This window comes from Micromys minutus, assembly GCF_963924665.1.
Source record: "Micromys minutus genome assembly, chromosome: 12".
Taxonomy (NCBI): domain Eukaryota; kingdom Metazoa; phylum Chordata; class Mammalia; order Rodentia; family Muridae; genus Micromys; species Micromys minutus.
In genome coordinates, this window is record NC_137981.1 from 56,106,366 (window position 1) to 56,121,345 (window position 14,980).

At 44.9% G+C, this 14,980-nt stretch overlaps 1 protein-coding gene across 2 annotated transcripts in view; it reads right to left on the minus strand.

Moving 5' to 3' along the window:
• Nucleotides 1–435: 435 nt before the first annotated feature.
• Nucleotides 436–14,980, minus strand: part of PINX1 (PIN2 (TERF1) interacting telomerase inhibitor 1) — a 55,286-nt gene continuing 40,741 nt past the window's right edge. For both annotated transcript variants that reach the window (XM_080925923.1, XM_080925924.1), the window contains exon 7: nt 436–1,161. In XM_080925923.1, the coding sequence (XP_080782049.1) occupies nt 646–1,161 (516 nt within the window). In that variant the 3' untranslated portion in view covers nt 436–645. The remainder of the gene's footprint in view (nt 1,162–14,980) is intronic.

Here is a 14,980-nt window from a genome sequence, read left to right on the forward strand (position 1 = left end):
AAGAAATATGAGACAGAAATAAGTCCGACTCTACACTCAGGAGTCTCTGGTGACCTATGAGAGCTATGGACTCCCTGTCCCCAGTTGATGCTGTCATCAAGGGAGGCCTGGGATCCCTGGTGGCCAGCAGTCAGCAGAAGAAACAGCCACCCACCAACATTGAAGCACAGCACTGCAAAACACTCACTGGGGAATGCAGTCATGTAATTCCCACTTGGCAGAAATGTATGGCTGGCTACAGAACAAAAGGAACCATCTGCATCCAAGCCACTGCTTTTAATCCCTTAATTAGACTAAGTCCTTCAGAAGGAAGCAGCAGTCAGTTACTGAAGAAAACCAGAGCAAACACACACACACACACACCTGTATTTGTGTAGATATGAATAAGTACTCATGTGAAAGGCTCAGCCTTGAAATAAGAACTTATTTGTTTATTAAAAGTTATTTTACTTATTGGAAGCCATGATCTAGAACACTCAAATCAGTTCTCCTAGGAAGGGGACTTGGGGGAAATGTGGCGAGAAGAGCCAGCAACCCATGGGCATGTTAAAAGGTGCTGAGCTGCCTGGGCTCACTGGGCTCTGACTTCAGGCCAGAGCATTTTGCCCCTCAGTGTGCTGACAGGTGAGTGGTTGGAGGCCCTGGCTATCTGGGAACTTTCTTATTCTTCGTCTTCACTGGTGCTCTGTCTAGTGTAGTGTCTACTGCTACTTCTCCGGGCCTTTGTAGCTTTTTCTTTGCTTTCCTCTTCTTGGGCTTTGGGGCATCATCCTGGGTGTCTGATGTTTGTACACAATCTTCTGCAGCTTCAACAGGGGCATCGGAACACTCATCCCCACTGGGGCTTCCAGGATGCAGCTCGGCTTGGTCTCTCTTCTTGGCCACAGGCCCCCTCTCTGCTTCCACATGTTTTTTCTTTTTATGCCGCTTGGCCTTGTGTTGGGGAGAGTTCTCTATATCTGTGCCTGCTGCTTCTTTGTTTTTTTTCTTTCCCTTTTTCCATTCAACAGGAGTCTCTGAAAGGTCAGACCCTGGAGTGGAGGCCTGTGGCTTGCTCTTTAACTGCGCCATCCTCTGGGCAAAATATTCCTGAATGGTGAAGGCACTAGTTGTGGTCAGGGAAGTGTCCACCTCATCTGCAGTGGAGTTGCTGCAGCCATCCTAGGGGACAAGAGTGAAAGGTGATTAGCCACTTTCATTCATCCAACGAAGCAGCCAGGAGGAGCCCCCGAACCCACTCATGATGGACTTGAGCTGCGGAACTAGAACAAGGGAATGACACAGAGAACCATGTGGGGACAAGGCCAGATACACCCCATCTGACAAGTGGCTTCACAGACTTTGGAAGAAACATCCCCCTAGAAACAACAGTGTAATTGAGGATCAATCCCAGAGTCTTTTCAGACACCAGGGACATGCATGTTCCAGAGCTCCGTGATTCTGCAGGTCCTTCTGTGCTGATCTAGAAACTCGGACACCGTGTGTGGGCATGCTCTGCTCCTGCAGCTCTCAATGACAAAGCAGCACATGTTAGCACAGCTCTCCGTTTTCTTGACACAGTAGCCCTCAAAAACTTCAGCGGAACTAATATTACTTCTATTATATTTCTATTATATTTCTGTTTGAAATTCTAGCAGAATCAGTATCCTACTGAATGACAACTGGGCTTTGAGTAGCCACTGCAGCTCAGAGTTCTATCAAAGGGCATCAACTCTAGTACAGATCAAATTGACACTGGCTCTACATTTACCAGCCCATGGCTCAAAAACAAAACCATGCAGTCATTTGTGAGATTTAGAAAATAAAATTCAGACTAATGAGATAAGTGGGGGTGGCTAGGAAATCAACTCAGCTGCTGCACAAGCATGAAGACTATTTATTTCAATCCCTAGGACCAATTTAAAGAGCCAGGCACAATCTAATTGAGTATACCTGTAGTTCCAGATGGGGAGTCAAAACAGGCCAATCACCCAATCAATGAGCTCTTAGTTCAATGAGAGATCCTGATTCAAAAAAACAACTGTGGAGAGCTACTCAAGAAGGCACATAACACTGATCTAGTCTCCTTAGAGACCAGTGCTTCTCACCCTTCCTAATGCTTCAACCCTTTAACACAGTTCCTCTTGTTGTGCTGACCCCCAACTATAAAATTATTTTCATTGCTACTTCATAATTGCAAATTTTCCACTGTTGTGAATTGTAATATAAATAACTGTTTTCTGATGGCTTTGGGGAACCCTTGTGAAAACATCATTAGATTCTCCAAAGAAATTGTGACCCACAGGAGAACTACTACAGTAGACTAATACTGAAGGGTGCATGTGCACGCACACACACCTCTGTCAGTCCGAAAATGTTGCTGGTATCTCAACAGGTTATTTTGAAAGAAATAGAAATTAGCAGCCTTAGGATTCCTAAACCAGGCCACCTAGTCTTTCTGTCCCTCAAATGTTGAGCGAGGACTGGAATTCTGCATAACAGAGGGATCCTGCCTCCCATGTAAGGGCACACCCATAGCCATGCACAGACACGGGCACTGGGAAGGTGGCCCACGGCTGTAACAGAGGGCTCATTGATGGCCGTGTGCCACGTTTGAGGTCGTATAACCCTGGCTCCTCGTTCTTTCGCTTATTACTACCTTCAGAATTCCTGTTCCCAACAGGTTAATAGCAGGAACTGGCTGCTGGTATTAGTCATCCTAGTTATTAGGAAACAGACCATGTCTGAGTCACTCACTCAATCCCCAGGAGGCATGGGCCTGAGCAGTCCTTATGCTGGGAAGTGCTGAGGACTCAGGCTCAGCACTCAGCTCGGCAGAGGAGGGAAATGCTGAGTATCCGCGCTCACCCTCCTTCCTTCATCATCTGAAATCTAACTTTCCGTAAGGCTTTTATTTCTAATAGCTGGCAATCTGATTCCTGAGGGAGCAATGCTCAGGACTACCATTTTACACACTGGCAACTGGAAACCAGTTTCACTATAGAGTATAACCCTGGCTCTGTAAAACATAAAACCATATATATCTTTATAAGAAAATGAATACTTTCAAATCTGGTCTAATTTCAAAGCAAACAGTTACCTTTTGAAAAAAGCATTTAGAAACATTTTCATTAAGTACATGATACAACCTCAAAGAATATCACACTTAAATGTGACTCTTCACTCTGCACATGCTGAGACTGTCATAGGCTCACTGTGGCGTTTTAGAAACACCTTCGAGTCTTCTATAAAATACCACAGTGGGAGAAATGACTAATAATGTTGCTAAGCGTTTCAGTTAAGTTCAAGGGTTCAGGACAGCTCTCTCTCTCTCTCTCTCTCTCTCTCTCTCTCTCTCTCTCTCTCTCTCTCTCTCTCTCTCTCTCTTAAAAAGGCCTGCTGGGGTCTCAGCTACTAATCCAGTAAGAAGGTGAAGATGAGTTCCCGAGTCCCTTTGTGCACTGGCAGCTGCTCTGTGCAGTGCTGGGGGCCAGATCAGAACCAGGAAGTTCATAGCAAACTTACTCTGACCACCAGATCAAGCCAGGGCAACAGGAAGGGCAGCTTAGTGCATCCATAGAACAAAACAAATGGATACACCACCTCAGAGATACACTCCTCATGACACACTCTCTTCAGAGGGCTGCAAGAGCCACCCACACACCAGGCCCTGGAGGGAATGGTACTATGCAGACACTCACAAATCTATTTTAAACTCGGGGGGAAAATAATCTCAAGGCTTTGCCTTCTATGAACAGGCACGAAGGTGGAAGCCTAGATTCTGATGGTTACTTCTGAGGTTCCATTTTTAGGAACAAGGGCTTGAAGTCTGTACCAATCCTTTGTATCCCTGAAGGTTTATCCAGGAAGGGCAGATTGTGGTGGGAAAGTGTAGCTTCTGGAAGTGTAGTCAGCACTGAATTGTCATGCAAGATCCCCACGGTTCCACTCTAACATCCTGAGGTTTATCAGCAGTAAAGACAAATGCAGAGAGATATGTAGGCTTTTTCCTGGGTCCAGGGAGGGAAAGGTGAGAGAGCGTGGGTATCCCCAGCTTTCTGCATGGCCACAAGCCTCCCTCATGCGGCTGTGGCTGAGCTCCTGGCACGTGCACATGTCATGTGTAACTATTATGGCAATTTTCTAAAGAAGGCTCAGGAGTGAGGGGATGAACTAACACTGTCTTTTCACTGTCCCATCTTCTGTTTCATTTACTATTAGGTAAATGAAATGCTTGCACCGAGGCCAGTGCAGAAGCCCAATGTTTTCTATGTATTTCTGAAGTGGCTCTTGTATTTTAAATAAAACATGAAGCAGGTTCCTGGTTAACATGGATATTCACAGAGCCTCTGATTTTCTTACTTTGGTTAGAGGTGCTGATTATAGTGTGTGTTAAAAAACCCGAATGGCAGGTTTCCCCAAAGGATACCTAGGGCTTCACCACTACCCAATCAATAATGCACTGTATAGGTCAGAGCAGACCACTCAGGGGGTCTGCTCCTATGTTACTGAGTTGAGAATGTAAGGAAAAGGAACTCTATGAGACAGTTACACTGAGGAAACTGTAGCTGAAGTGCCCATACCCAGCTGGACTGAAGAGCAGCCACCATCAGTGTGCCAGGCACTTAGCAAGGCCCCATGAATGGCTCATGGCATGACACAAACAAACTGTTCATCACAGGGACCCAAGAGACACGTGAGGCAGAGGCACCTCATCTACAGGTATAGAAGGAGGAGGATCTGATGCCATGCTATGGGGTACAGAGCTCTTGCTCCCCACTGTGGCGCTCTGACTGCTGACCTGCATAAGACTCTCATGCTGTGCTAGCTTTTCTCTTCAGTAGCTACACTTCAGTGTAACCTACAGACAAGGCTTCAAGCTCAGTTCTGAGGACAGATTAGCTGAGGCAGCAGCTTACTGTAGAAAAACAATCAAACAAACAAACTCTTAAGATCAGGAAGACCTGATTGTCAAGCATACAGTTCACAAATACAATAATTTTTAAAAATGCCCTAAAGCCAGGCCTAATAGGTTTGTTATTTGACAAATTAACATGTAAGTTTCGTGTATAGAAAGAAGCTCCTTATGTTTTTTTCCCTTTACACTGGGTCTTGCTCAGGCTGGCTTTGAACTTGCTATATAGCCTTGGCTAGCCTTCCACTCACAATCTTCCTGCCTTTCAGAAGTCCAATCCTCACTTGGGCATCTACAGGGCTGCCTACTCCATGTTAGCATGCATGTTCTCTCTGACTTGGTTTCCTCACCAGCAATGAGCAAATTCAAGATGAACAGTGCAAGGACCTCAATGACATCAATCAAAGAAAGGACAGCAATGCAAAGGAAAGAGGTAACCCTAACAGGATCTACGGCGGGAGCTGCATGTTGCCACTGTCTGCAGCCTGGAGCTGAAAGTATGTGCATCAACTTGCTCTGTCATTCCTAGAACAGGTACCCTGTCTGGAGCCCGGTGGCTCAGGAGCTCTGCAGAAACTCTACTAGGCTATCGAGAACTCCGCACCACTTACACATGCCCCATAGAGCTTTCTTCTTAGCATTCTCAAAATAGCCAGCTTGTTAGGGGGCAGTGAAAGCAAGCAGTTGAGAGGGGACTTAGGGAGGTGTTTGCAGGTGATGCCTTGGACAAATGTCAGACACTAGTGTGCAAGAACATGTGCCAGAGGCAAACCTTTCCGCTCACCAACCCTTTTCACAAGTCACTGTTCACCTGAGTGGCAGGAGGCTGGCAGCTTTGAACTTGCACGTTAAGACACAGTGATCTCCAGTGAACTTTTATCACCGAAGAAGACATAGACTCCCAGAGCTCAAGGGTAAGAGATGCTCAAGGGTAAGAGACTATTACTTCATTGCTATTCCCCATGATGAACCAGCTCTTGTTTCCACAACAGCCTGTCTGTCACCAACTTGTGCTGGATTAGTCTGTGTAAAGTTAAAGAACTTTGGCAAGAGAGCAGTCTATAAAATCAGAACATTCTGTACCTTTTCCAGACTCTTCAACACAACAGTTTTGACAAACCCAAATGAGGTTGTAGTGGATCACTGCAAGGCAGAAACCACATCTGTTCACTCACTGCAGACAGAGAAAAGCAGGTTGAAGACTCTGTGTGACTGGTCAGGATAAAGACAAGGCCAAGACCCACTGCATGTCACACAGGCTTCACACCTTCCAACAAAGGGCAGAATGGACTGCTCCAGAGCCTAGACATGGTCTCTGCCCCACGGAACTTAGAACTTCCTTCTAGTTCTCTCACAGGATAACATGTATCACCTCAGTGATGGGACAGAATCAGCACAGAAACAAATGTCCATAAGTACGTCTAAAGGATCATCTAGATTAGGTTAACTGAGGTGGGAAGAGCCACCGTAAATGTGAATAGTACCACTCTGCACTGGGGTCTCCTTAATAAAGAGAAGCAAATGAACCAAGTGCAAACATTCATCATTCTGCTTCCTGAATGTGGGGGCAGTGTGACCAGTCACTTCCTGTTCTACCATGTATCTTCCCTGCTATATAGACTGTATCCGGTAGAGAAACCTTCCCTTAAGCAGACCATTTTCTTCTGGTATTATCCAAGCAATGAAACAAAATAACTATAGCATCAGCAGCTTCTCTGAAGACCTTGTGCTCACCTCAGGCAAGGCTGACCTTCCAGGACTAAGCCCTTGGTTACCACCCACACCAGAGGCATTTATTTTTCCTTTTTGACTACTTACTTGCTTTGCAAATATCTTTTTAAGGAAATTCTAAGTTTCTTGAAAGCAGGGACCATTTTTATTTTATTATATTCTTCATACTCTCTAAGAAAGGCACGGATAGTGTTCAACAAAAGCCTCAGATAAAAAATGTACTGCAGAGAGGTGGGGAAGAGCTCCTGTCACCATCCACCCACCCGCTTGTTGGGCAGGCTAGCTGTGTGAAGGGGTGTGAGAGGGTAGGAAGCCAAAGGGGCCAGCACTTGCAGAGTCCTGCTTTCAGTCAAAACTCTGCCCATGGTAAGCACTGCTTGCAAGGACCAAGAATTCTGTCTGGTGCAGCGTACCCATTACGATGACCTTAGCAATATATATACTGACCTCAGTTAAATGACCTGAGTCTTACTCCCAATGGTCCCTATCTCATGTCACCACTGCTACTTTTCAGGGGAAATGTCCATTGGTATGGGGACTGTCACACCTCCTGTGGGATTAGCTGGACACATCAATGGCCTAGCTGGACTAAAAGTTCTTGATGGAGTGCACAGCAGGAGAGCCTAAGACCCAAGAAAGCCACAGCTCTTTGGACAGCAAATGAAGTCCCCTCACAGCCCCTGGCCTGAGCATTGGGGTCAGAGTGGGAGCAGTCCGAAGCCTCAGCCAGAAGTAGGTACCAAGCTGCTGGGGCACCTCTGTGGTTTTATCCATCCCCTTTGTGGTTTCAATGTAATTGAAAGAGCTCAATGACTTACAAAGAATTACTTTTGTACTCACAAAGCTTGTTCAAGCATAAAATCCTGTATTTTTCTTGTATGATACCCATCACATACACTTAGAATTAGGCTAAACACATAAAAAGCCTCACTAGTAGCCAACCTAAGGAATTTGCTTAAGAAACTCAATCACTTTCAACATTAGGGAGAACATAAGGGAATCAAAACAATCAGAAAGCCTCTTATGGAAGATAAGCTTGTATGTCAAGCAATAAAAACTCAGGGCTATCATTAATAGAATAGAAACTGTGCCATGACCTAACAGGCATGATGTGTGTGCATGTATGCAAAAAGGTACAGAGCCTAGTCACACATAAGATGCCCACTGTGCAGAGATTCCCAAAAGGGGCTCCCTAAAACAGGGACTGAGAAATCACTGCTGTGAGTCTACATGTTTACCTCCTAAGTAGATTTATTCTCACATTTCTAAGAAGTTGGGTAAGAGAATCAAATGAAGACTATTTCATAGCACATGAAACTACATGAATTTCAAATTACTATAAAGCCTGAATTTCATCACTATAATATTTGTGGAAATGTTTTCTCTTTAGTTACACAAGTACTTGTTATAGGTGCTGAGTGAACATCTGCCTAATTGATACATTTTAAAATACAATATGCTTTTATAACCACTGTACCAACCGCTTCAGGGAATACCAGATGTTTTTCAGTCACACATGAATACATGCACGTACTCAAGTGCGCGCGCGCGCGCGCGCGCACACACACACACACACACACACACACACACACACACACACACACCCTCCCTTCTATTCTTTTTGGTATTAAGGTTTGAATGTGCTCCCTGAAAGTTCACATGTTAGAAACTAAATCCTAAAACTCACAGGTTAAGAATATTTGAAGGCAGAGCTTTGGAGGTAGTGAAGGGGCACAGGCTCAGATGTGTGGCTTTCCAAGAAGAAGGAGACAAGAGCTCACAGGAGTGTTACTGTGTTATTGTGTGGTACCTCCCAGACATGGAGGAAGGCCCTCATCAGATACTGGTGCCTTCAGAAGTTTCAGAAGTTTCTAGCCTCTAGAGCTCTAGGAGATAAATCTTTGTTCTTTGTAAATTGCTATAAATTTATAAATCTGCTAAAATGGCAGAATAGAAAATAAGTGGAAAATTCTGATCCTCCTGCTTCTACCTTCTGTGTGCTGGAATTACAGGTGTGTACTACAATGTCTGGTTATCAAGTGGAGGGTATGGAATCCCGGCATTGCTCATTCTAAACAAGCACTCTAGCAGCAGTTACATTCTGTAGCTCCCTTGTTTCTCTTAAGACTTGCCAAAACTGCAAAGAATATCCTTCAGGTAAAAGGCAGAAGTTCTTAGGAGAAGAATATGAATCATATGTTGGGGCTGCTAAGGTCAATAGTCAAAATGAATCTTCTACCAAAATTGTGACTATGGCGGAAAAAAATAAAATCTCGGTACTTTTCTGTTGTACTTCAGGCAGTAGGAATGACTCCAAAGCTCCAGGCACTTCCAAGATCTAAGGAACACATCCACCTTAAGCAATGGGAGACAGCTGAAGATGCTCAGATGCTCGGAACTGGAGGGCTTGAGCTAATGACAAAGGCTAACCTTGCAGGACTGGGCCACTGTTGTCTTTCGAAGAGCAGAGAACAATAATCCTGGAAAACGAAGTGATCTGCCATGAAAGAGAACTCTGGGTTACCCTGGGAGCATGCAGAGGTTTCTTTTGAGTTAGGCACTGGGTTTTTCCTTAGAAGTCATAAGACAAATGACCCTCTGTGAGGTAGTAGGAATGGAAGAAATAGCAACTCACTTTCTGCAGGCCAAGCTCCTCACATGAATGCCAATGTTAACAAAGCTGTGCACTCCTTTCTTTACTTCTTTTCCACTTGCCTGTCAGCTGCTTAAGCTACCTCTCATTAGGAAAAGCCAACATAAACATGTTTTAGAAGGACCATTCTCCATGGTAACAACTTTTCAAGCTATGACATCAGAATCACTGACAAGTCATGCCACCTCTGGGGCAAAGAGGAAGGAATAGAGCAGCTTCTGGCCTCCCTGAAAGGTCCTTGGGCTTAGAAGCTGCAGCAACTCACATGACAGCATCTCATCGCATACTGGCCACAAGATAAACGAGGCTCTTCCAGAGCAGAAGTGATCAATTTGACATAGGCATCAACTTCTTTGAATGAAATCTAAAAATAATCCCAACTGACTGTTGTTTATAATTCTAGGTCACTGGTTCTCCCCCAGAAGCAGGACACACAGCTCCCACTGACAGCTGTGTAAGGCTCCCATCTCCTAAAGCAGAGGCTTCTAGGGCGTCCTGGCTCCTCCATTTCTCCTCTCCAGAAGACTGAAAAAGTCACGCAGGAATCTTGACAACTCATATTTGGATACTCTTTTCTTCTAAGAAAGCAAAGTAGTTTTAAAAGATATTAGACTGGTGTAAATATTTTTAAAACACCCTATAAGGTATCAGGACTCATTAAGGTGTGAGACTCTTTAAAGGGCAGGACCTTGGGAACAAAGATTTTTGTAGAGTACAACACCATCAAAAACGCAATTGGTCAGGGTGCTACTCAGGTAACCTCATTTACAATAATAAAATTGAAAAGACCCAAGCCCTTCCTGTATATGACTTAAGGCTACTACCTTCACAGACTCTCTTTAACTTTGTAGAAGTCAGTCTAGGAGATCATTTAATAATATATTCTTAGGAATAAGTGTGGCATGAAAAAAAATCACTAAAATTTACTAAAAATGAATTAAAATTCTTACTCTAGTGACTCTGACTAAGTGGACCATAGATCCCTTCCCTTTATGTAGACTCTCAGGGCTCCTAGGGCCCCACAGAACACAACTGGAAAACACAGCTAAGCTTGACAGCCTACACTACTTCACAGCCTTCAGCAACAAGTATCTAACAAGCTTTCAAGAATAAAACCAGATCTTTACTATCAGGCAGTAGATGCAACTTGGAAACTTACACAATCTGAACTTTAGGCAGTTGTTCATTAAATCTATTCAAACAATCACTTCTTCCAAGACAGTAATGCACAACAACCCCTGGCTCTCCGACACTCAAGTCTGAAGTTGCAAGCCCATCTTCTGAGGCACTCGCTGGGACAGGTAAGGGAGGAGGAACTCAGGACTAGACTTGAGAGAGCAGAGAGGACAGTGATGGCCTAGTTACCCTACTCCCATCAGATGGCCATGCAAGGAGCACGTCCTCTCTGCTGGCTTTCCCATGCTCTAAGTCAAAGGAAGGTTCCCTGTCACCCTATTTGTACAATGCCTTAGGCTGAAAACCTACAAGAGAAAGTCACAGCCACCTTCCTAGCAGAAGGTAAGGACAGAAGGACATGAGCTAGTATTTCACTCTTCTGCTCCACCAACCAGGCCTTCTGAGTGGCACTTTCTCACTATCACAAAGGCCCTGAAAAACAGCAGTTTGACTTGTCAACAAACCCAGACTCAAATCTAATCCTTTCAGACCCAACCTGTGTCCTGGAAAGGCTCTAAGCAAACAAAGCAGTCCTTGACCTAGAGCACGGGCGTCTGGCAGGCCTCCTCATGGTGCTTCTGTGCGCCTGTCTAGAGAGCTTTGCTGTGCAAAAACTACATGTGCCCACCAGGAAGGCAGCTCACTCCTCAGACGGCGGCTGCAACCCACTTTCTCCTCCTAGGCTCCTCCAGAGTGAGGCCAGCCTAATCCTGTTTGAAGTTCTGGCTGCCAGGAGATGGCCGTTTATGTCCCCTGTCTGAGGACAGGAAAAGGACTGAGCCGTGTGCGAGGGAGAGATAAGAGCTGAGATTTCTGTCCTCAGCCCCTTATCAGCCCTTCCTGCAACTTTCCAGAGCAGACAGCAACATGACAGGCACCGAGCTGAGTTAGCTTGGGAGGCTTGGGCTCTCACAGTTTCTGATGAGGATCAAGGTAGGGAGGGGTGCAATGAGCTAAGAGAAAGTTTTTCCTTTATCTTAAAATAGTTTGGCTCAAATGAAATTGCCCTTTTCTCTGTTTAGACACACAGACATTGCATCTGCTTGTTAAAGTGCAGCAACAGATAGGGTTTTCATAACTTCCTTTCCTGGTGGGATGAAGCATTGCTCTCCTCATGCAGATCCCTGCCCACAGTTGTGTGCTACCAGCTCTTGGGCACGTAGCACAGGGCCAGTCCAGTGGGGGTCCTCAGGCTGGTGCCTATGATGTCCTGGCTGCGGAGCCAATGTTTTCCACATGCGTGTGAGCCTCCCAATCCCCAGCCTTGTTTTCTCAGGCCAGCACACACTTACAGAGGGCTGACAATTCCAGCCTCATGCTGACACAGATCAAATGAGGCCATGGGGTACTGAACACAGAAGACTGTTGCTGCTCACCTGTACCATGTCACACCTATGACACTGAGGAGTAAGTACACTTCTGAGAAAAGACCGAGGGGCAATCAAAGCTGATGAAGAAAAATCTAGATTAAGTAGTAAGTATACATAAACTGAATGGTTCTCTTGATTGAGTACTGTTGCTAAATCTTAAGTTTTCCCATTCTGTTCACAGGGGCAGGTTCTTACCCAAGAATAATATACCATACATAAAAACAGTAGAAAAACAGCAGTGAGGACCAGGTGTTGCACACAGCTGGCTGCTGGGAAGCTGTGGGGTAAGAACACATTCCCAGTCACCCTGGCATTACAAAATGGGAACACCTATTCCCCAAATTAGCTGGAAAACCAATCTCCCACTGAAGCGGAGTGCAGCAGGAGACAGCGTGCCAAGCAGACTGCCTAGAGCCCACCCGCCCTGGAGGAGCATGAGCAGAAGTGGGCGCCGTCCATGCAGCCAGGCAGACAGCTACTGGCAAAGACAAGAGATCTAGGGGTTGCTCTACCTTACAGCCTACCACAACTCCACACTATGGAACAGTGAGTAAGAGACTTTAAAAACCAGGGGAAACAGAGAATACAACTGGGAGTCAACAGATACTACAGATTTGATTTAAACAATTCTTAAAACTAAAATGAAGGAAACTTGATTCCACGATTAGCAGGTTGAGTGCTCTACATAAAGATTCCATATGACTTTAAACCATGGTGATCTGTACATACCCACATGGTACTCTAAGACCAGAAAGTGCCCAACCCACCTTAGCAGCCCACCACTTGCCTTTCACTTTTGGTACTCTGTGACACTGTGCATGGATGGGGAGAAGGGAGGGACGAGTTTTGTAGCTCTGGGATGTGTGAGTAAAGATAAGAGGTGACTAAGCACAGGTCCTCGAGTCCAAAATCTGAACAGGCAGTCTGATGACAAACTCTTACCTCAGCATAAAAACAAAGTTTTAGTCATATGACAAGAAGTTGAGGCTAGTATCTAGAACACATGGGTTACCCAAATCCCTGGACTGTGATCTCCAAACTTCACTTAGGGAAACTGGGCATGGAACAGCGCATGTATAAAACCCTAGGTCAGAATGAAAGGGCACCTCTTACTGCCATGTCAAAAGTGCTCAGATCACCACTTTCACACAGAAACACCACAGACTTCCACACTGAGTCTTCAACTTCCCTCAAATCTTTCATCTCAGGAATTTTTTAGTGATATTGTTGATTTTCATACACACACACACACACACACACACACACACACACACACACATAGGAGTATGTTATCTTCTAAGAGATAATTTTACTTCTCTTTCAGTTTGGAAATTTCTTTTTATTTCTATTGAGACTTCAATTTCATTTCTTTTTCCTCTCTGAATACCCTTGACAGTATTTCCTGCACTGTGCTAAATAGGTATGGTTATGGTGAGCGGGCACAAGTGCCTGCACCAGACCTCAGAACAGTGGGTCGCATATCAAATATTTACATTATGATTCATAACAGTAAACAGAATTAGTTATGAAGTAGCAACAAAAATAAGATTATGGTTTGGGATCAGCACAACATGAGAAACTGATGTAAAGGGTGGTAGAGTTATTAAACTGAATTAGGAAGGTAGAGAGCCACTATTTGGAGGAAAGGCTTTCTGTGCCTCCTGTTGACTGGTTTATTAGTCATAGATTTTTCATGAATGATCTTTATTTTTTATTGTTGAGGAATTGTTCTCCTACTTCTAAACTACTGAAACTTTTCCATCAAGGAAGGATGTAAGACTTTCTCAAATGCCTTTTTTCCTTTTTGAAATCAACCAAGACGATCATATAATGTTTGCTTTCCCATCTGTTACTATACTACACTGATGTAGTATATGTTTAATAAATGGATCCAGGAAACTAGGTTTCCATATGCAAATCTTCCTATCTTCAACAACACATAAGCATCAACTCAAAATAGGAAACCCAGAAATCATATAATGTTGAAGATATACCAAAGAGCGCCTTGTCTTTGGGTTTGACAGTGATTTCTTGGATGTTGTTATTCAAACTCAAGTTATCAAAGCAAAAACAAATGGGACTATAGCAAACTAAGAGGTCCTTGCACTGGAAAGAAGACCCCCAAGAGAGAAAAACGCTGCAAACAGTGCTAAACAGAAATGTAGTTTGTACCATTTGATGAAAAGAAAACACCACTTCATTCTAACAGGCAACTGCAAACAGATGCTTCTATGAAAGGCCAAGGTATCGCTCATCATCAGATGTACTGGCTGGTTTTGTGTCACCTTGACACAAGCTGGAGTTATCACAGAGAAAGGAGCCTCAGCTGAGGAAATGGCTCTGTGAGATCCAGCTGTAAGGCGTTTTCTCAACTAGTGATCAAGGGGGGAGGGCCCAGCCCATTGTGGGTGGAGCCATCCCTGGCCCAGCCCATTGTGGGTGGAGCCATCCCTGGGCTGGTAGACCTGGGTTCTATAAGAAAGCAGGCTGAGCAAGTCAGGAGAAACAAGACAGTAAGTGACATCCCTCCATGGCCTCTGCATCAGCTCCTGCTTCCTGACCTGCTTGAGTTCCAGTCCTCACTTCCTTTGGTGATAAACAGTGATATGGAAGTATAAGCTGAATAAACCCTTTCCTCCCCAACTTGCTTCTTGGTCATGATGTTTGTGCAGGAATAGAAACCCAGACTAAGACATCAGGGAAACTCAAACCCAAGGCTGCTGTAAAACCACAGACCTTAAAAAGGTAGGAGATAACATCAGAGAGGAGTAAAGAAACAGCATGGCCATTTTGGAAGACAATATGAAGTAAAAATGACTACCATATTGTGGGGCGCCGCCCACACATTCCCACGCTTCCGTCATTACAAGGTGGCGCTGATATCCGGCTGTGGGGCGCCGCCCACACATTCCCACGCATTCGCCATTACAAGATGGCGCTGATATCTGGCTGGAGTTAGCAGTAAACAAGCCATGTGCGCACAGGCTGGGTAACTTCCGCTTCATGAGTTCCGCCTCTTCCCGTGGCGTCATAGGGCCTGCTGAGTCTCAACCAATCAGGGGGCTCCGCGTCCAAGGCAAGGACTGATCCTTTTATAGGGGATGGGCTGGATAGCTCCTCTCTTCTTTCTCTTCTGCCTCTCTCTCTCTCTCTCTT